The 20,502-nt window shown below is 41.0% G+C and overlaps 2 protein-coding genes across 2 annotated transcripts; both read left to right on the top strand.

The window, feature by feature from the left end:
* The first annotated feature begins 1,976 nt into the window (after positions 1 to 1,976).
* On the top strand, positions 1,977 to 12,066 carry LOC135529646 (gastrula zinc finger protein XlCGF57.1-like). Its single transcript, XM_064958270.1, has 2 exons — positions 1,977 to 2,723; positions 10,205 to 12,066. Exons 1-2 carry the CDS (start codon positions 2,225 to 2,227, stop codon positions 11,530 to 11,532), a joined length of 1,827 nt encoding a protein of 608 aa, XP_064814342.1. The 5' UTR covers positions 1,977 to 2,224; the 3' UTR covers positions 11,533 to 12,066.
* A 3,511-nt stretch (positions 12,067 to 15,577) lies between these two features.
* LOC135529640 (zinc finger protein ZFP2-like) lies at positions 15,578 to 20,502 on the top strand. The gene is made up of 4 exons (XM_064958266.1): positions 15,578 to 15,800; positions 16,203 to 16,300; positions 16,421 to 16,598; positions 19,406 to 20,502. Exons 1-4 carry the CDS (start codon positions 15,578 to 15,580, stop codon positions 20,500 to 20,502), a joined length of 1,596 nt encoding a protein of 531 aa, XP_064814338.1.

A 20,502-nucleotide genomic window follows, 5' to 3' on the forward strand; every position in this document is an offset into this window, starting at 1 on the left:
TCCAGAGGTACAATAAGGCTGAATGATAATCACTAGTGGGTCCAGGGGTACAATAAGGCTGAATGATAATCACTAGTGAGTCCAGGGGTACAATAAGGCTGAATGATAATCACTAGTGAGTCCAGCAGCACAATAAGGCTGAATGATAATCACTAGTGGGTCCAGAGGTACAATAAGGCTGAATGATAATCACTAGTGAGTCCAGGGGTACAATAAGGCTAAATGATAATCACTAGTGAGTCCAGGGGTACAATAAGGCTGAATGATAATCACTAGTGGGTCCAGAGGTACAATAAGGCTGAATGATAATCACTAGTGGGTCCAGGGGTACAATAAGGCTGAATCATAATCACTAGTGAGTCCAGGGGTACAATAAGGCTGAATGATAATCACTAGTGAGTCCAGGGGTACAATAAGGCTAAATGATAATCACTAGTGAGTCCAGGGGTACAATAAGGCTGAATGATAATCACTAGTGAGTCCAGGGGTACAATAAGGCTAAATGATAAACACTCGTGAGTCCAGGGGTACAATAAGGCTGAATGATAATCACTAGTGGGTCCAGAGGTACAATAAGGCTGAATGATAATCACTAGTGGGTCCAGGGGTACAATAAGGCTGAATGATAATCACTAGTGAGTCCAGGGGTACAATAAGGCTGAATGATAATCACTAGTGAGTCCAGGGGTACAATAAGGCTAAATGATAATCACTAGTGAGTCCAGGGGTACAATAAGGCTGAATGATAATCACTAGTGAGTCCAGGGGCACAATAAGGCTATATGATAAACACTCGTGAGTCCAGGGGTACAATAAGGCTGAATGATAATCACTAGTGAGTCCAGGGGCACAATAAGGCTGAATGATAATCACTAGTGAGTCCAGGGGTACAATAAGGCTGAATGATAATCACTAGTGAGTCCAGGGGCACAATAAGGCTGAATGATAATCACTAGTGAGTCCAGGGGTACAATAAGGCTGAATGATAATCACTAGTGAGTCCAGGGGCACAATAAGGCTGAATGATAATCACTAGTGAGTCCAGGGGTACAATAAGGCTGAATGATAATCACTGGTGAGTCCAGGGGTACAATAAGGCTGAATGATAATCACTAGTGAGTCCAGGGGCACAATAAGGCTGAATGATAATCACTAGTGAGTCCAGGGGTACAATAAGGCTGAATGATAATCACTAGTGAGTCCAGGGGTACAATAAGGCTGAATGATAATCACTAGTGAGTCCAGGGGTACAATAAGGCTGAATGATAATCACTAGTGAGTCCAGGGGTACAATAAGGCTGAATGATAATCACTAGTGAGTCCAGGGGTACAATAAGGCTGAATGATAATCACTAGTGAGTCCAGGGGGTACAATAAGGCTGAATGATAATCACTAGTGAGTCCAGGGGTACAATAAGGCTGAATGATAATCACTAGTGAGTCCAGGGGTACAATAAGGCTGAATGATAATCACTAGTGAGTCCAGGGGTACAATAAGGCTGAATGATAATCACTAGTGAGTCCAGGGGCACAATAAGGCTGAATGATAATCACTAGTGAGTCCAGGGGTACAATAAGGCTGAATGATAATCACTAGTGAGTCCAGGGGCACAATAAGGCTGAATGATAAGGCTGCTGAGTCCAGCAGGCCTGTCTACACTGGACAATGTGGTTGACAATATACAAATGTGTAAATATTCTCATTTTCATTGTCTGCAGTTGTATTGATGTCATTTATATGCTTGATATGTGTTTTATGTACATAAGAGGAAAGTCTTGGCTGTAAGAGGTAAGAGAAAACGTATTTGTTCATTTTTCAAATTATTTGTTATGGTTTTCTTTTTTTAGTGAATAACTGCTTTGCCAACTCCAGTCAGCAGATGGCGATGTAAGAAATTCAGTTGATGCTCCTTGTGTGACGTATAATTTAGTGGACGGAACGCTTCTTCAACAACAACTCGGCTACTGAGGCAGACATTTCCGTATCTAGCTCGTCAACATAAAACCGACAAATTCAAGCTTCTTTATCCGTATTTGTGTATATTAATCTGTGTTTTTAACGCAATTTTGTTTGCATATCTCCTAGTTAAATTGTAAAATAGCTTGTTAGATTTACTAATTCGTTAAGATTGATGCTTAGCCTAGTACTAGGCTCGTCGCTAATTCTTGCTAGCTTTCATCCCCGACCTAGGAGTGAAGTTTAGTCCACTATCCTCGCTCGACCATGAGCTCACTAAGCTCCTCCCTCCCTGCTAAAGAAGAAGAAGTCGGGTGGACGGAGAAAGAAGATCTGAACATTGTCGTGAAAGAAGACGAGGAAGTGAAAGACGAGAAAGAGCCTTTTGGAGTGAAAGAGGAAGAGGGGATAGAGGCTGTCACCGTGGAAAAAGAGGAGGAGGTAGAAGCTTTCAGAATCAAAAAGGAGGAAGACGAGGCTATCACATTGAAAGAAGAGGAGGATGTTACCGTGAAAGACGAGAAAGAGCCTTTAGGAGTGAAACACGAAGATGGGATAGAGGCTGTCACAGTGGAAGAGGAGGAGAAAGAATCATTCAGAATGAAAAAGGAGGATGAGGAGGCTGTTATAGTGAAAGAAGAACCTTTTAGAGAGGAAGAGGATGCTGTCACATTGAAAGAAAACGATGAGTATTTCATAGTGAAAGAAGAGAAAGGACCTTTTGGAGTGAAAGACGAAGAGGAGACTGGAGATCTGATTAACACGAGTGAGTACTATCTCAAACAGGAGCACCAACTTTGCCATTGTTCAACTAATGTATGATTTTTAATAAGAGGCATTCTACTGACGTTTTACACTTGGATGTGTTATTCAGGGGTGCGTTCAGTACGAGAGAACAGTGTTCAGTGTTTAATTAAACTGTGTGATTGGTGTCCCGGAGATTGTGCTTTCAAATGGTCACATCCATTTTAAAGGAGAAATGTGCCTTAAAAAACATATATATATATATATACAACAAAATGTATATTTTTGATGTAAATGGCATGTTATAGAAGGGTCCAGACACTTGTTTTTGCGTTTTCACTTGTTCTTGAGAAAATTACCCCAACCATTGATTAATTACCCAACCATTGATTGGTTGATTAGGGATGGACACAGTTATTTTAATATTCTTTACATTAAATAACCTTACACCCTCTGTGACATTTCTCCATGCAAGGATACAAGGATAGACCACGACAGTTTCACGAGTGACCCTGTAAAATATACATACCGGTAGCCGACACACTTTTCATACATTTTGCTTCTTCTTGTCAGCCAATCAAAGCAGCTCTACAGTCAGAGACTCTATGTGAATTACAATTACGGAATGAAGTTGGTTAAATGACAAGGAGTCGGCTACGATTATCAACCAACAGGTAGACTGCTGTTTAATCTGAATGGAGTTGGTTAAATGACAAAGAGTCGGCTACGATTATCAACCAACAGGTAGGCTGCTGTTTAATCTGAATGGAGTTGGTTAAATGACAAAGAGTCGGCTACGATTATCAACCAACAGGTAGGCTGCTGTTTAATCTGAATGGAGTTGGTTAAATGACAAAGAGTCGGCTACGATTATCAACCAACAGGTAGGCTGTCAGTATCGTGATGCAGGTCTTTAGATGTTGGACACATCAACTTTATCCGCGTTATATTCCATTTTGTTTTGCGATTCGAGCGATACCTCTCCGTCCATTCTACAGGTAACTGCCAAAATATCGGAAACACTTGATGAAATGAGAGATACAAAGTGCACTTTAAATGCAAAAGTATGTGGACACCCCTTCAAATGAGTGGATTCTGATATTTCAGCCACACCTTTTGCTGACAGGTGTATAAAATCGAGCACACAGCCATGCAATCTCCATAGACAAACATTGGCAGTAGAATGGTCTTACTGAAGAGCTCAGTGACTTTCAACGTGGCACCGTCATAGGATGCCACCTTTCTATCAAGTCAGTTCATCAAATGTCTGTCTTATTAGATCTGTCCTGGTCAACTGGACGTGCTGTTATTGTGACGTGGAAACGTCTAGGAGCAACAACGGCTCAGCCGCGAGTGGTAGGCCACACAAGCTCACAGAAAGGGATTGCCGAGTGTTGTAGTGTGTAAAAATCCACTGTCCTCGGTTCCAACACTCAATACAGAGTTCCAAACTTCCTCTGGATGCAACGTCAGCCCAAGAACTGTTTGTCGGGAGCTTCATGAAATGGGTTTCCATGGCCAAACAGCTGCACACAAGCCCAAGATCACCATGCGCAATGGCAAACGTCGGCTGGAGTGGTGTAAAGCTCGTCGCCATGGGACTCTGGAGCAGTGGAAACACGTTCTCTGGAGTGACGAATCACGCTTCACCATCTGGCAGTCCGACGGACAAATGGTGGGTTTGGCAGATGCCAGAAGAACGCTACCTGCCTGAATACATAGTGCCTACCGAAAAGTTTGGTGGAGGAGGAAAAATGGTTTGAATAATGGTTTTTCGTGGTTCAGGCCTCTTAGTTCCAGAGAAGGTCAATCTTAACGCTACAACAATGACATTCTAGACGATTCTGTGCTTCCAACTTTGTGGCAACAGTTTGAGAAGGCCCTTTCCTGTTTTCAGCATGACAATGCACCCGTGCGAAGTCCATACAGAAATGGTTTGTTGAGATCGGTGTGGAACATCTTGACTGGCCTGCACAGAGCCCTATAACCTCAACCCCATCGAACACCTTTGGGATGAATTGGAAAACCGACTGCGAGCCAGGCCTAATCGCCCAACATCAGTGCCCGACCTCACTAATGCTCTTGTTGCTGAATGGAAGCAAGTCCCCACAGCAATGTTCCAACATCTCATGGGAAACTCTTCCACTAGATGGAAGGCTTTCCAAGAGGCTGTTATAGCAGCAAAGGGGGGACCAACTCCATATTAATGCCCATGATTTTGGAATGAAATTTTTGATGAGCAGGTGTCCACATACTTTTGTTAATTGAGGGTATCTATTTTTGTTGTTGTTGGACTGTGTTTTGTTTTTAATGACTGGTGGTGGGTCTCAAAAGATACCTCAATTAGTGGGTCACGAAGCAACAAAAAAAAGTTTATTCAAGCATTAACAAACACACTCTGTTTGACAGACAGACACTTTGGCTGGATCAGAGTACCCTAAAGGAAGGTTCCTTAGTGGCTAGGGTAGCCTAGTGGTTAGAGCGTTGGACTTGTAACTGGAAGGTTGCAAGTTCAAATCCCCGAGCTGACAAGGTACAAATCTGTCGTTCTGCCCCTGTTAACCCACTGTTTCTAGGCCGTCATTGAAAATAAGAATTTGTTCTTATTAACTGACTCTCCTAGTTAAATAAAGGTAAAATAAAACAATCCCACAAATTCACTGATGAATTCGCATGTAAAATTGGCAAATATTCTCACTCCTAAAATCCCCCCCCCGTGGACCACTCCATCAGACCTCATATATTCTCACTCCTAAACCCCCCCCCGTGGACCACTCCATCAGACCTCATATATTCTCACTCCTAAACCCCCCCCCCCCCCCGTGGACCACTCCATCAGACCTCATATATTCTCACTCCTAAACCCCCCCCCCCGTGGATCACTCCACCAGACCTCATATATTCTCACTCCTAAACCCCCCCCCCCCCATGGACCACTCCATCAGACCTCATATATTCTCACCCTAAACCCCCCCCCCGTGGATCACTCCACCAGACCTCATATATTCTCACTCCTAAACCCCCCCCCCCGTGGATCACTCCACCAGACCTCATATTTCTCACTCCTAAACCCCCCCCGTGGATCACTCCACCAGACCTCATATATTCTCACTCCTAAACCCCCCCCCGTGGATCACTCCACCAGACCTCATATATTCTCACTCCTAAACCCCCCCCGTGGACCACTCCATCAGACCTCATATATTCTCACTCCTAAACCCCCCCCCCCCGTGGATCACTCCATCAGACCTCATATATTCTCACTCCTAAACCCCCCGTGGACCACTCCATCAGACCTCATATATTCTCACTCCTAAATCCCCCAGGTGGATCACTCCATCAGACCTCATATATTCTCACTCCTAAACCCCCCCCCCTGTGGACCACTCCATCAGACCTCATATATTCTCACTCCTAAAACCCCCCGTGGATCATTCCATCAGACCTCATATATTCTCACTCCTAAAATCCCCCCCAGTGTGCTATTCTATCAAACCTCATTGTACATATTTGTTAATATGGTCATCCTGACTACCAAATAAGATTGAGATCAGAGAAGAGTTGATATCGCAAATGTTTTTCAATCCAATGAAACTTGATTTTCCCCAAATCGGTTTTTGTAGCAGAAAAGGTATGTCGGTGCCCTCACTAGGAATTTATGCACCTGTTTGGTGCATAAATGTTCAGATATACAATGGGGCCGAAATGATTGACTCTTGATCAAGACGAGTAAAAAAAGATTGTAAAATAAATACAGATATTGAGCTATATTGTGTGCTAAAAAAAAGGAAATTATATTATATATATACACAATTGTTCGGAGAAAGATAAATGATTGAATCCCATGTTTTCAGTACCTTTCAATACCTCACCTTAAGAGGAAAACAGCGCTGAGACGTTTTTCTAAAATGATTTATGTGATCGTCGAAGATCCTTTCCAATGTGTTCAACAGTCTTCAGTTTGAAGGGATGGTGTTATCCGTGTTATCCGTGTTGGCTGTGTTGGCTAGTGTCCTGACGAGAGAGCACATTTTCTATGCCAGGCAAAATCACCCATCATTAGCTTATTGTTATGGATGTAAACAAATAAATGTCACAAGAAAACATCTTAAACAAACGCAAATGCAGCTACTTTGTTGTCATTCTGTTTGACGTGACCGTGTTAGCCATAGTTGGCTAGCTCGCAAGGGATAAGAACGTTGCCAGCCAGCAAATGAACGACCGCGTTGCATCCATAGATAGACAACTAAAAGAAGTGGGTGGCGTCTCCCGGCAATTTAACCGATAGAATGAATGACCATTCGGCTTGTCTAGCAGCCATAGATTTGTGTCGGGATTAAAGCTCATGGAAGGATTAAACAGACAACCCCCCCCAGACAACCCGGGGAAGGATGAAACAAGAAACTGTTATGGCCAGAGTATTTAAGGATCGGATTTGACTCCTCAAAGTAAGTGCTGTAGTTTAGTTTGAACAAATACAATAGATCTGTCCACTGGTATCTGTTACCAGGACAACCAGCAGAGTTTTGTTAGTTGACAGGAAGATAGAGTAGTGTATATGGATGTTATGAATATCATAACACTGAAAAAGGATTCTGCCAATGAAAAGAGAGAAAGCAATAGACCATATAAAACCTTGATGAAAGTTAGCTTTGGAGAGAAACCAATAGACCATATAAAACCTTGATGAAAGTTAGCTTTAGAGAGAAACCAATAGACCATATAAAACCTTGATGAAAGTTAGCTTTAGAGAGAAACCAATAGACCATATAAAACCTTGAAAGTTAGCTTTAGAGAGAAACCAATAGACCATATAAAACCTTGATGAAAGGTAGCTTTAGAGAGAAACCAATAGACCATATAAAACATTGATGAAAGTTAGCTTTAGAGAGAAACCAATAGACCATATAAAACCTTGATGAAAGTTAGCTTTAGAGAGAAACCAATAGACCACGTAAAACCTTGATGAAAGTTAGATTTAGAGAGAAACCAATAGACCATATAAAACCTTGATGAAAGTTAGCTTTAGAGAGAAACCAATAGACCATATAAAACCTTGATGAAAGTTAGCTTTAGAGAGAAACCAATAGACCATATAAAACCTTGATGAAAGGTAGCTTTAGAGAGAAACCAATAGACCATATAAAACATTGATGAAAGTTAGCTTTAGAGAGAAACCAATAGACCATATAAAACCTTGATGAAAGTTAGCTTTAGAGAGAAACCAATAGACCATATAAAACCTTGATGAAAGGTAGCTTTAGAGAGAAACCAATAGACCATATAAAACATTGATGAAAGTTAGCTTTAGAGAGAAACCAATAGACCATATAAAACCTTGATGAAAGTTAGCTTTAGAGAGAAACCAATAGACCATATAAAACCTTGATGAAAGTTAGCTTTAGAGAGAAACCAATAGACCATATAAAACCTTGATGAAAGTTAGCTTTAGAGAGAAACCAATAGACCATATAAAACCTTGATGAAAGTTAGCTTTAGAGAGAAACCAATAGACCATATAAAACCTTGGTGAAAGTTAGCTTTAGAGAGAAACCAATAGACCATATAAAACCTTGATGAAAGTTAGCTTTAGAGAGAAACCAATAGACCAAATAAAACCTTGATGAAAGTTAGCTTTAGAGAGAAACCAATAGACCATATAAAACCTTGATGAAAGTTAGCTTTAGAAAGAAACCAATAGACCATATAAAACCTTGATGAAAGTTAGCTTTAGAGAGAAACCAATAGACCATATAAAACCTTGATGAAAGTTAGCTTTAGAGAGAAACCAATAGACCATATAAAACCTTGATGAAAGTTCGCTTTAGAGAGAAACCAATAGACCATATAAAACCTTGATGAAAGTTAGCTTTAGAGAGAAACCAATAGACCATATAAAACCTTGATGAAAGTTAGCTTTAGAGAGAAACCAATAGACCATATAAAACCTTGATGAAAGTTAGCTTTAGAGAGAAACCAATAGACCATATAAAACCTTGATGAAAGTTAGCTTTAGAGAGAAACCAATAGACCATATAAAACCTTGATGAAAGTTAGCTTTAGAGAGAAACCAATAGACCATATAAAACCTTGATGAAAGTTCGCTTTAGAGAGAAACCAATAGACCATATAAAACCTTGATGAAAGTTAGCTTTAGAGAGAAACCAATAGACCATATAAAACCTTGATGAAAGTTAGCTTTAGAGAGAAACCAATAGACCATATAAAACCTTGATGAAAGTTAGCTTTAGAGAGAAACCAATAGACCATATAAAACCTTGATGAAAGTTAGCTTTAGAGAGAAACCAATAGACCATATAAAACCTTGATGAAAGTTAGCTTTAGAGAGAAACCAATAGACCATATAAAACCTTGGTGAAAGTTAGCTTTAGAGAGAAACCAATAGACCATATAAAACCTTGATGAAAGTTAGCTTTAGAGAGAAACCAATAGACCAAATAAAACCTTGATGAAAGTTAGCTTTAGAGAGAAACCAATAGACCATATAAAACCTTGATGAAAGTTAGCTTTAGAAAGAAACCAATAGACCATATAAAACCTTGATGAAAGTTAGCTTTAGAGAGAAACCAATAGACCATATAAAACCTTGATGAAAGTTAGCTTTAGAGAGAAACCAATAGACCATATAAAACCTTGATGAAAGTTCGCTTTAGAGAGAAACCAATAGACCATATAAAACCTTGATGAAAGTTAGCTTTAGAGAGAAACCAATAGACCATATAAAACCTTGATGAAAGTTAGCTTTAGAGAGAAACCAATAGACCATATAAAACCTTGATGAAAGTTAGCTTTAGAGAGAAACCAATAGACCATATAAAACCTTGATGAAAGTTAGCTTTAGAGAGAAACCAATAGACCATATAAAACCTTGATGAAAGTTAGCTTTAGAGAGAAACCAATAGACCATATAAAACCTTGATGAAAGTTAGCTTTAGAGAGAAACCAATAGACCATATAAAACCTTGATGAAAGTTAGCTTTAGAGAGAAACCAATAGACCATATAAAACCTTGATGAAAGTTAGATTTAGAGAGAAACCAATAGACCATATAAAACCTTGATGAAAGTTAGATTTAGAGAGAAAGTTTCAAAAGGATCCAATGTAAGGTGCATGTTTTAACAAACATGATGGATGAAACAAGGGACTGTTATGGCCAGAGTATTTAGGTCTGCCCTCCCCTCAGGAGGGTGGCACAGTGTTACAACCTTGTAGAAGAGTCATTTCAGTCTGCCTGTGGATATATTTGTTTAATACAACTCTTAAATATAGGAGTTGTTCAGCTAATCTCTTGCATCCATCATAGCCTGAAGGAAGGGAGGAAGATTTCCTCCTGCTGTTCCGAAAACCAAGCACCAGGGTCTTGAAGATGATGCCTTTTATTGAGGGATCTTGTCTAGATTAAACCTTGTAGAAAGAGTTTTATCATGTCGAAGTTTCATTCAGGTCTTTCTGTTGAAGCAAATACTCTGTTTGTCTTTTTAGCAGGAGAGAGACCAGCCTCTCACCCTGACCGTGGGAAGAGTCCAGACCCAGAGACGACCAAACCAGCAAGACCATACCACTGTTCCCAGTGTGGAAAGAGATTTATTCAGTCATCGCATTTGAAAGAACATGAGAGAATACACACAGGAGAACAGCCATTCCAATGTTCCCAATGTGGAAAGAGTTTTACAAATGTAGGGAACCTGAAAACACATGAGATGACACACACGGGAGAGAAGCCTTTCCACTGCTCCCAGTGTGGAAAAAGGTTTACCCAGTTAGGGAATTTGAAAACACATGAGATGACACACACAGGCGAGAAGCCTTATCACTGCTCCCATTGTGGAAAGAGTTTTAGACACTCAGGACATCTAAAAGTACATGAAAGAACACACACTGGAGAGAAGCCATACCAATGCTCCCAGTGTGGAAAGGGTTTTGGACACTCATGGCATCTTAAAGTACATGAAAGAACACACACGGGAGAGAAGCCATATCAATGCTCCCAGTGTGGAAAGGGTTTTGGACACTCAGGGCATCTAAAACTGCATGAAAGAACACACACGGGAGAGAAGCCATATCAATGCTCTCACTGTGGAAAGAGATTTATCCAGTCATTGCACCTGAAAGAGCATAAGAGAAAACACACAGGAGAGAAGCCTTTCCAATGTTCTCAGTGTGGAAAGAGTTTTATCCAGTCATCACATCTGAAAGAGCATAAGAGGATACACACAGGAGAGAAGCCATTCCAATGCTCTGAGTGTGGAAAGACTTTTAGCCAGATAGGGCAGCTGAAATATCATGAAAGAAAACATACAGGGGAGAAGCCTCATCACTGTTCCCAGTGTGGAAAGGGTTTCAGATACTCAGGGCATCTAAAAGTCCATGAAAGAACACACACTGGAGAGAAGCCCTATCAATGCTCCCAGTGTGGAAAGGATTTTAGACACTCCGGACATCTTAAAGATCATGAGAAAATACACACAGGAGAACAACCATTCCAATGCTCTCTGTGTGGAAAGAGTTTTACCCATTTAGGGAACCTGAAAATGCATGAGATGACACACACAGGAGAGAAGCCTTTTCACTGCTCCCAGTGTGTAAAAAGTTTTACCCAGTTAGGGAACTTGAAAACGCATGAGATGACACACACAGGAGAGAAGCCTTTCCACTGCTCCAAGTGTGACAAGGGTTTTAGAACCTCGGGGAACCTGAAAACGCATGAAATGTCACACACGGGAGAGAAGCCTTTCCGATGCTCCCAATGTGGAAAGAGTTTTACCCAGTTAGCGAGCCTGAAAAGGCATGAAGGAACACACACGGGATAGAATCTTTTCCAGTGTTCTCAGTGTGGAAAGACATTTTCCTGGTCAGAAAGACCTGAAAATCACACGAGAGAAGAGAGACACTGTTGTGGATGGCAGAATTTGGGGTGAGCTGTTGTAACTTCTCCAGGTTGATGCTCTGTCCTGTGATGAACTGCATTTCATAAACTACTACGCCTATTACCTGTCTGCACCCTAACGCATTGCTGCCAATACCGTCTGTAACTGTTGCATTAATTAAGTACTATTATCACCTTCCTCTATATGAGGGGACATGCAACTATCTGCATTTTTTTGTTGTTCTTCCCTGACTATGATCAGTGAGACAGATCTCACTTGCTTGTATTTAAGATGTACTATTATCACACCTTAAATAGTCTCTGATCTTTGGGATTGATTGTGTTCTGACTTTATTATTTTTTTTGCAATGGGTTTCTTTGGTTTTTGGCCACATGAAATCAAATTGTATGAAAGCAACTCAAAAAAACAGGCCTACTTTGTTTGCCGGACCTTTACGTCACCAAGCAACAAATAAATAAAAACGGGAACATATTTAAAATGTATTTTACTTTGATTCATTTTGTCATTTGTATTTGATTTAGTTAATTTATGTAGAAGTTATCAAGTTAAACGTGTATGGAAATGTCACGACGTTGTTATGACATCAATGGTTGACTGGGAAACCCAGACGCGAGCTGCCCAGTGACGAGAGCCTACCAGACGAGCTAAATGCCTTTTTATGCTCGCTTTGAGGCAAGCAACACTGAAGCATGCACGAGAGCACCAGCTGTTCTGGATGTCTGAGTGATAACCCTCTCGGTAGCCGATGTGAGCAAGACCTGTGAACAGGTCAACATTCACAAAGCCACGGGGCCAGACGAATTACAAGGACGTGTACGCAAAGCATGTGCGGACCAACTTGCAAGTGTCTTCACTGACATTTTCAACCTCTTCCTGACCCGAGTCTGTAATACCTACATGTTTCAAGCAGACCACCATAGTCCCTGTGCCCAAGGAAGCGAAGGTAACCTTCCTAAATGATTACCACCCGTAGCACTCACGTTGGTAACCATGAAGTGCTTTGAAAGGCTGGTCATGGCTCACATCAACAGCATCCTCCCAGATACCCTAGACCCACTCCACCCGCATATCGCCCAAACAGATCCATAGATAATGCAATCTCAATCGCCCTCCACACTGCCCTTTCCCACCTGGACAAAAGGAACACCTATGTGAGAATGCTGTTCATTGACTATAGCTCAGCGTTCAACACCATAGTGCCCATAAAGCTCATCACTAAGCTAAGGACCCTGGGATTAAATATTAAATACCTATATATAGATTAATAATAATAATAATTAATAGATTAAATACCTCTCTCTGCAACTGGATCCTTGACTTCCTGACGGGCCGCCCACAGGTGGTAAGGGCAGGCAACAACACGTCTGCCATGCTGATCCTTAACTCTGGGGCCCCTCAGGGTTGTGTATTTAGTCCCCTCCTGTACTCCCTGTTCACCCACAACTGCTTGGCCAAACACGACTCCAACACCATCGTTTGCTGATGACACAACAGTGGTAGGCCTGATCACCGACAACAATGAGACCGCCTATAGGGAGGAAGTCAGAGACCTGGCAGTGTGGTGCCAGGACAACAACCTCTCCCTCAACTGCGACCTGGCCAAGATAAAGCAAAGCAGTGCACCAAAAACAAGGACACAGAGTTACACATGGAATAAACAAAATGTACAGTCAATAACACAATAGAAAAGTCTATATACAGTGTGTGCAAATGAGGTAAGATTAGGGAAGTAAGGCAATAAGGGCACTAAATAGGTTATGGGTAAGATGACATCAGTAGTACTACTTGGGAGGTGAGTGAAGCCTGATAGGAACTGAGAGGAACTGGAACATGCCAAGTAGAGCTACAGTTTAGTACCATTTTCATTTGGATTTACGTTACCTGCTACTTCATCATCTTTTGTACCTTTTTAAAGGTGACCATTTTTTCATATCCGTTGGAATCTGTTAAACCTCACCTGGATTACAGTTCTTTCTTTCACCACCATCCAGGAATCTGTTATACCTCACCTGGATTACAGTTCTTTCTTTTACCACCATCCAGGAATCTGTTATACCTCACCTGGATTACAGTTCTTTCTTTCACCACCATCCAGGAATCTGTTATACCTCACCTGGATTACAGTTCTTTCTTTCACCACCATCCAGGAATCTGTTATACCTCACCTGGATTACAGTTCTTTCTTTCACCACCATCCAGGAATCTGTTATACCTCACCTGGATTACAGTTCTTTCTTTCACCACCATCCAGGAATCTGTTATACCTCACCTGGATTACAGTTCTTTCTTTTATCACCATCCAGGAATCTGTTATACCTCACCTGGATTACAGTTCTTTCTTTCACCACCATCCAGGAATATGTTATACCTCACCTGGATTACAGTTATTTCACCACTTACCATCCAGGAATCTGTTATACCTCACCTGGATTACAGTTCTTTCTTTCACCACCATCCAGGAATATGTTATACCTCACCTGGATTACAGTTATTTCACCACTTACCATCCAGGAATCTGTTATATCTCACCTGGATTACAGTTCTTTCTTTCACCACCATCCAGGAATCTGTTATACCTCACCTGGATTACAGTTCTTTCTTTTATCACCATCCAGGAATCTGTTATACCTCACCTGGATTACAGTTCTTTCTTTTACCACCATCCAGGAATCTGTTATACCTCACCTGGATTACAGTTCTTTCTTTCACCACCATCCAGGAATCTGTTATACCTCACCTGGATTACAGTTATTTCTTTCACTACTTAAAATCAAATCAAAATCAAATCAAATTTTATTTGTCACATACACATGGTTAGTAGATGTTAATGCGAGTGTAGCGAAATGCTTGTGCTTCTAGTTTCGACAATGCAGTAATAACCAACAAGTAATCTAACTAATAATTCCTAAACTACTGTCTTATACACAGTGTAAGGGGATAAAGAATATGTACATAAGGATATATGAATGAGTGATGGTACAGAGCAGCATAGGCAAGATACAGTAGATGGTATCGAGTACAGTATATACATATGAGATGAGTATGTAAACAAAGTGGCATAGTTAAAGTGGCTAGTGATACATGTATTACATAAGGATGCAGTCGATGATATAGAGTACAGTATATACGTATGCATATGAGATGAATAGTGTAGGGTAAGTAACATTATATAAGGTAGCATTGTTTAAAGTGGCTAGTGATATATTTACATCATTTCCCATCAATTCCCATTATTAAAGTGGCTGGAGTTGAGTCTGTGTCAGTGTGTTGGCAGCAGCCACTCAATGTTAGTGGTGGCTGTTTAACAGTCTGATGGCCTTGAGATAGAAGCTGTTTTTCAGTCTCTCGGTCCCAGCTTTGATGCACCTGTACTGACCTCGCCTTCTGGATGATAGCGGGGTGAACAGGCAGTGGCTCGGGTGGTTGATGTCCTTGATGATCTTCATGGCCTTCCTGTAACATCGGGTGGTGTAGGTGTCCTGGAGGGCAGGTAGTTTGCCCCCGGTGATGCGTTGTGCAGACCTCACTACCCTCTGGAGAGCCTTATGGTTGAGGGCGTGGTCTTTTACCACATAGGGCTATCTTCTGTATTACTCTGACTTGTGCGATAAGTTTGTCTCTCCTCATTTGATAATACAAACATAACCACCACACGTTACCAACTCCAGTCAGCAGATGGCGATGTGAGTTTTTACAGAAGATGCTTCTTGCGTGACGTATAATCTAGTGGACGGGACTGGATGCTTCTTCAACAGCGACAAAGCCTACTGATTCAAACCACGCAGTGGTTTGCTAGCGAACATAAAACCGAAACATTAAAAGATCTTTAGACCAATCTTGGGTATTTTAATCTTAGTGTTTAGAACATAATTATATTTACGTATCTACTAGTTCATTTTAACGTCATTTGTTTGTTAAATTAGCAAATGTGTTAAATTGATACTGCACTCGGCTAATCGCCCGGAGCATGAGGTCACTTAGCAAGACGGAGAAAGAAGCTCTGCTGAAAGGAGAGGAAGAAGCTTTCAGAATGAAAAATTATGAAGATGATGCTATCACATTGAAAAAAGAGAATGGATTGGAAGAAGAGCCCTTTGGAGTGAAAGAGGAAGAGGAGACTATCTCTATAAAGGAGGAGGAGGAAGACGTTTTGGGAGTGAAAAAGGAGACTGAAGATCCGATTACCACCAGTGAGTACTGTCTTAAAAACAGGGGCACAAACTATGCCGTTGTTGAACTAATGTGGTGTTTTTAAAGGGGCATTATACTTCAGTTCTGCACTTGAATATGTTGTTCAGTACTGTAGGAATGGTTGAAGGGGCAATCTGCCATTGGTACATATATTTTTGGGACTTTTCCATGAGATTGATTGAATTATCCACGTGGTCTATATTAAAGTGCTCTAAATCTAATATAAAAGGCTTTTAAAATTCAATATTGGTGCATACATTTGCATCACAAACCATATTTTACAAAATCATGATGAATGTGGCCATTTTAGGCCCTTTTTAGACATTTTCATGCCTCTTGTAAGACTGATTGCAATAGAAGATCATAAGTTTACCATCTGTTTGACGTTCTCATTCACACAGGAGAGAGACATGGCTATTATGGATCCTCTGGGGAGCCTCAACAACATCCTGATGCTGACGAAGTAGAGAAGAGGCTCTCCAGATCAGAACACCAGATGGTACAGCTTGGTCTGGTCTAGCATACAGCTTGATCTCTCGGGGTCTGGGATGGGTTTCTGTAGAGCACTTTATGACAACAGCATCCATAATGATATGTGTCCCCTCTTTATGGTTACCAGGACAACGCTAGCCCTTCCTCCCTCCCGGAGTCCCCGTGTCGTGCCTCTCCCGGTAGCACCTTACTGCTGGGTAGGAAGAGGTTGTCTGTGCTGCTGGTGGACTGCAGGAAAACAATGGGGCTGAGTGGAACTGTGAGAGGAGGAGAAGAGAAGAAAGGATCTGATTTGACACATCAAAGTAAGTGCTGTAGTTTAGTTTGAACAAATACAATATATCTGCCCACTGGTATCTGTTACCAGGACAACCAGCAGAGTTCTGTTAGTTGACAGGAAGATAGAGTAGTGTATATGGATGTTATGAATATCATAACACTGAAAAAGGATTCTGCCAATGAAAAGAGAGAAACCAATAGACCATATAAAACCTCGATGAAAGTTAGATTTAGAGAGAGAATTTCAAGATGATCCAATGTAAGGTGCTTGTTTTACAAAAACCTTTCCTTAAAACATGATGGATGTTACATTGCCTGTCCCAGTCAACCCCCTATCTTTACAAGACTGTAGAACAGGCAAACTGAACACCAAACACTTCAATGTGGTCTGTATTGCTTCATTCATATCTGATCTACAAAACTTGTTAAAAATGTCAAATATATATATTTTAAAATATATAAATATATTATAAAATATATATATATATATATATATATATATATATATATATATATTTTAAAACAAGTTCAACCAATTGAAGTTATACAAACGGTACCAGTTGGTCTGTGACGTTTCAAGCTGTGGAGTGAGTTTACGGCACCTCCGTTACACATGTTCAGGTTGACTTTCCCACGGAATCGACCATACAGTGGGGCAAAAAGTAATTAGTCATCCACCAATTGTGCAAGTTCTCCTACTTAAAAAGATGAGAGAGGCCTGTAATTTTCATCATAGGTACACTTCAACTACAACAGACAAAATGAGAAAAAAAATCCAGAAAATCACATTGTAGGATTTTTAATGAATTTATTTGCAAATTATGGTGGAAAATAAGTATTTGGTCAATAACAAAAGCTTATCTCAATACTTTGTTATATACCCTTTGTTGGCAATGACAGAGGTCAAACGTTTTCTGTAAGTCTTCACAAGGTTTTCACACACTGTTGCTGGTATTTTGGCCCATTCCTCCATACAGATCTCCTCTAGAGCAGTGATGTTTTGGGGCTGTTGCTGGGCAACACGGACTTTCAACTCCCTCCAAAGATTTTCTATGGGGTTGAGATCTGGAGACTGGCTCGGCCACTCCAGGACCTTGAAATGCTTCTTACGAAGCCACTCCTTCGTTGCCCGGGCGGTGTGTTTGCCCGGGCGATTATTGTCATGCTGAAAGACCCAGCCACGGTTCATCTTCAATACCCTTGCTGATGGAAGGAGGTTTTCACTCAAAATCTCACGATACATGGCTCCATTCATTCTTTCCTTTACACGGATCAGTCGTCCTGGTCCCTTTGCAGAAAAACAGCCCCAAAGCATGATGTTTCCACCCCCATGCTTCACAGTAGGTATGGTGTTCTTTGGATGCAACTCAGCATTCTTTGTCCTCCAAACACGACGAGTTGAGTTTTTACCAAAAAGTTATATTTTGGTTTCATCTGACCATATGACATTCTCCCAATCTTCTTCTGGATCATCCAAATGCTCTCTAGCAAACTTCAGACGGACATGCACTGGCTTAAGCAGGGCGACACGTCTGGCACTGCAGGATTTGAGTCCCTGGCGGCGTAGTGTGTTACTGATGGTAGGCTTTGTTACTTTGGTCCCAGCTCTCTGCAGGTCATTCACTAGGTCCCCCTGTGTGGTTCTGGGATTTTTGCTCACCGTTCTTGTGATAATTTTGACCCCACGGGGTGAGATCTTGTGTGGAGCCCCAGATCGAGGGTAATTGTCAGTGGTCTTGTATGTCTTCCATTTCCTAATAATTGCTCCCACAGTTGATTTCTTCAAACCAAGCTGCTTACCTATTGCAGATTCAGTCTTCCCAGCCTGGTGCAGGTCTACAATTCTAGTGTCCTTTGACAGCTCTTTGGTCTTGGCCATAGTGGAGTTTGAAGTGTGACTGTTTGAGGTTGTGGACAGGTGTCTTTTATACTGATAACAAGTTCAAACAGGTGCCATTAATACAGGTAATGAGTGGAGGACAGAGGAGCCTCTTAAAGAAGAAGTTAAAGGTCTGTGAGAGCCAGAAATCTTGCTTGTTTGTAGGTGACCAAATACTTATTTTCCACCATAATTTGCAAATAAATTCATAAAAAATCCTACAATGTGACTTTCTGGATTTTTTTTTCTCATTTTGTCTGTGATAGTTGAAGTGTACCGATGATGAAAATGACAGGCCTCATCTTTTTACGTGGGAGAACTTGCACAATTGGTGACTGACTAAATACTTTTTGCCCCATATATATATCTTTGCCCCATATATATATTTTATATTTATATATATATATATATATATTTATATATATATATATATTATATATATATATATAAATATTTATATATAAATATATATATATTTGAACGTCACAAAAAATGAACCCTTTCGACAACGGGGAAATGTTACTGATGTGCTTTTTTGTGTCTGCCTGACGTGAAAACAAGTTTTGGACTTATTTTAGGTTTAAGGACGTGTGTAGTTCACATTCTGTATCATACAGCGATGAAGGTTATATATTTACAAATACCGGCTCGGTAGGAATCCAGTGATGTCTGGGTTTTGAGTGTCATAGAACTGTGTAGTTTTTTATGTTCTGACTTATAAAACAGGATTACGATTGTTAAAACTGGCCTCAGATTATTGAACATAATGAATAAAAATAGGTAATGTAAACATTTCAGTAATTAAAGGTAAGCTTTACAACATCATTTGTTTTAAAATCATACCAAGCTTGTTAAAACTGGTAACAGGTTATTGAGGGATCTGATTTAACCTCCTAGCAAGAGTTGTGGAGGTTTCATTCAGGTCTGTATTTAAATAAACTCTGTCTTTGGCAGGAGAAAGACCAGACTCAGAGGAACCAGAGACCTTCAAACCGGCAAAACAACACAACTGCTCCCACTGTGGAAAGAGTTTTACAGAGTTAGGCAACATGAAAAGGCATGAAAGGACACACACGGGTGAGAAGCCTCATCAATGCTCTCACTGTGGAAAGACTTTTACTGAGTTATGGAGCCTGAAAACGCATGAGAGAATACACACAGGGGAGAAGCTGTACCACTGCTCCCAGTGTGGAAAGAGTTTTACCCGGTCAGGGCACATGAAAGAACATAAGAGAACACACACAGGGGAGAAGCCTTACCTCTGTTCCGAGTGTGGAAAGAGTTTTACCCACTTATGTAACCTGAAAACACATGAGAGATTGCACACAGGGGAAAAGCCTTACCACTGTTCCCAGTGTGGAAAGAATTTTACCCGGTCAGGGCACATGAAAGAACATAAGAGAATGCACACATTGGAGAAGCCTTACCTCTGTTCCCAGTGTGGAAAGAGTTTTACCCACTTATGTAACCTGAAAACACATGAGAGGTTACACACCGGGGAGAAGGATTATGAATGCTCTCCGTGTGGATTGAGTTTTACCACCTTAGGGTACCTGAAATCACATGAGCGAACACACACAAGAGAGAAGCCTTTCCAATGCTCACAGTGCAGAGAGATTTTCACCCAGTTCGGGAGCCTGAAAAGGCATGAAAGGACACACACAGTTGAGAAGCCTCATCATTGCACTCACTGTTGGAAGACTTTTACCCAGTTAGGGGGCCTGAAAAGACATGAGAGAATACACACAGGGGAAAAGCCTCATCATTGCACTCACTGTGGGAAGACTTTTACCCAGTTAGGGGGCCTGAAAACGCATGAGAGAATACACACAGGGGAGAAGCCTTACTGCTGCTCCCAGTGTGGAAAGAGTTTTACCCGGTCAGAGCACATGAAAGAACATAAGAGAACACACACAGGGGAGAAGCCTTATTGTTGCTTCCAGTGTGGAAAGAGTTTTACCTACTTATGTAACCTGAAAACACACGAGAGAATACACACAGGGAGAAGCCTTACCACTGCTCCCAGTGTGGAAAGGGTTTTAACCAGTTAG

Source organism: Oncorhynchus masou, unplaced genomic scaffold (assembly GCF_036934945.1).
Source record: "Oncorhynchus masou masou isolate Uvic2021 unplaced genomic scaffold, UVic_Omas_1.1 unplaced_scaffold_1195, whole genome shotgun sequence".
Lineage (NCBI taxonomy): Eukaryota > Metazoa > Chordata > Actinopteri > Salmoniformes > Salmonidae > Oncorhynchus > Oncorhynchus masou.

Coding starts and splice junctions, on each gene's coding strand:
- LOC135529646 (XM_064958270.1), top strand. CDS start 2,225: ATGAGCTCACTAAGCTCCTCCCTCCCTGCTAAAGAAGAAGAAGTCGGG. Junction 2,724..10,204: donor TGGAGATCTGATTAACACGA/GTGAGTACTATC, acceptor TTGTCTTTTTAG/CAGGAGAGAGACCAGCCTCT.
- LOC135529640 (XM_064958266.1), top strand. CDS start 15,578: ATGAGGTCACTTAGCAAGACGGAGAAAGAAGCTCTGCTGAAAGGAGAG. Junction 15,801..16,202: donor TGAAGATCCGATTACCACCA/GTGAGTACTGTC, acceptor TCATTCACACAG/GAGAGAGACATGGCTATTAT. Junction 16,599..19,405: donor ATCTGATTTGACACATCAAA/GTAAGTGCTGTA, acceptor TGTCTTTGGCAG/GAGAAAGACCAGACTCAGAG.